Below are 1,895 nucleotides of genomic sequence, written 5' to 3'. Positions count from 1 at the left end.
GAAAAGCATGATATCTCTGAAGCCCAGGGTAACAAGGTGTGCCTGTAAATGAATACTGCCATCTCATAGACATGGAGTGGGGGAAGCAGGGAATTCTAGGACTGTGCTGTTCCCTTGCGGCTTACCGCGAAGCAGTAGCAGCCACAAATGAGGAAATGTCGTAAACCACAGGGAGCAAGGTGACAACAGTCACCCAGTGGATGAGTTGGACTTGAGAGCCCACTGCTCTTCTTTGCCTCTAGAGGAGAACTCACTCTGGTTCTGTCTCCTTGTTCCCCTTTTTGAGTACCCCCCCTTCCCCAAAAAGCACGTACCACCAAGCTGGCAAGTCTAGTCTCCTGTGAAGCTGCCATTGGCCGTACCTAAGCTCCCATGTCCTCTCTCTGCAGCCGGCTTTCCAGCTCTTCTCCTCCAGAACCCCAACAGTGAGGCACCCCAGCTCCGCAGCTTCCGCAGCTTTTTATCAAAGGCTTTGCGCACAGCTGAGGAGGAGAAATAGAAAATCAAAGGGTCGATGCAAGCATTGAGAGTGCTGAGCATCACCGCACAGGCCCGCCAGCTTTCGCTTGTCTTCTGGAAATACCCCACCACGTGAGACACGTTGTACGGCCCAAAACAGACCAGGAAATTGAATAGGGTCACGACCACCAGCCCCACGGCTCTCCAGCGCTTCCGGCTCTCCACGTGGGGCTGGGAGAGGATGATCCACACGAAACGCCAGTAGCAGAAGATGGTGACCACCATGGGGATGAAGAAGAGGACGAGGCACAGCTCCAGCCGCACGGGAAGCACCACGTCCAGCTGCTCTTTGGTGAAGTTGTCATAGCAGGAAATGAGGCCCTCCGCATTGCCCGTTGACGTGTTGGTTGGTAAGTATTGGACAATGATCACAATGCTGCAGTGACCAAAGGACATGATCCAGGAGACCAGAGCGACAATCACTCCGTACAAGGGCCGGCGGGACAGCTTGTACTGCACGGGGAAAGCCACACTGCGGTAGCGCTCGATGCTGATGCCCGCCAGGAGCCACGTGCTGCAGTAGATGCCACTGTAGAAGCCATAGCCAGTGAGGGCACAGAGTGTGTCCCCCAAGGGCCAGCGGAAATCATATGCAGCCTCAATCACCTTGAAGGGCAGCAGCAGCAGCAGCAGCAGGTCCGCCAGCGTCAGGCTGAGCAGGAGGATGTGGATGGGTGCAGGGTGGGGCTGGCGGACGCGCCCCACGAAGGCCCGCAGGGCCAGGAGGTTGGCCGGGAGACCGAAGAGAAAAGATAGAACGTAGATGAAGAGAAGTCCCAGGCTTCGGGGACTTGGGGCCATCCTTCCTGGTGAGACAAAGGGTGGATCAGAATCCTCTTTATCTCTGGGTTTTCCAGCCCCACATGGAAGCCAATCAGATTCACTGCATCGTCCCTCCCGACCCCCTTTCAGACTGAGCGCTGTTCTGTGTCCTGTGTGTCACAGAGAAGGAAGGCCTCCTTGCTTCCCAACCAAACTGCTTCTTTAGAGCCTTCCTCTCCATTTCCACCCTACAAATTGAGACAATGAGGATCTTGATCCCTCGGAGGTCCCCCCACAGGAAAAGACTTGAGATCGCCAAGTCCCCACTGGGAAGGGCGCTTTGTGTGGGCGGTGACACCATCTGTCTTATTCACCATGGTGTCCCTAGTACCTAGAACCGTGTCTGACACATAGTAGGTGCTCAACAAACATCTGCTAGGACATGAGTGGCATGTCCTTCACCAGGTTCTACTCACTCTCCAAGTTCTACTCGGTCTGCTGGTGGCTTTCTTTCTCACCTTATCTCTGCCTCTTTTCTTTTCTCTCCTCAAGCCACAGGGCTTGAACAAAGATTCTCAGCTTCACCTTTGACAATGAGAGTTTGGTTAAGCCTG

The 1,895-nt window shown here is 54.6% G+C and overlaps 1 protein-coding gene across 1 annotated transcript; it reads right to left on the bottom strand.

Annotated features, from left to right (window-relative positions):
• Positions 1 to 237: 237 nt before the first annotated feature.
• On the bottom strand, positions 238 to 1,342 carry FFAR2-L (free fatty acid receptor 2-like). Its single transcript, NM_001278765.1, is given in 1 exon segment — positions 238 to 1,342. A coding segment is annotated over 1 exon segment (990 nt). The 5' UTR covers positions 1,321 to 1,342; the 3' UTR covers positions 238 to 330.
• Between the last annotated feature and the right edge of the window lie 553 nt (positions 1,343 to 1,895).

Source organism: Sus scrofa, chromosome 6, assembly GCF_054392235.1.
Source record: "Sus scrofa isolate SSC_HxYL_T2T_F1_AM1 chromosome 6, Sscrofa_HxYL_maternal_Yorkshire_Landrace_v2.0, whole genome shotgun sequence".
NCBI lineage: Eukaryota > Metazoa > Chordata > Mammalia > Artiodactyla > Suidae > Sus > Sus scrofa.
Note: the sequence above shows the minus strand (reverse complement) of the source record. Positions and strands in the feature narration are given on the sequence as shown.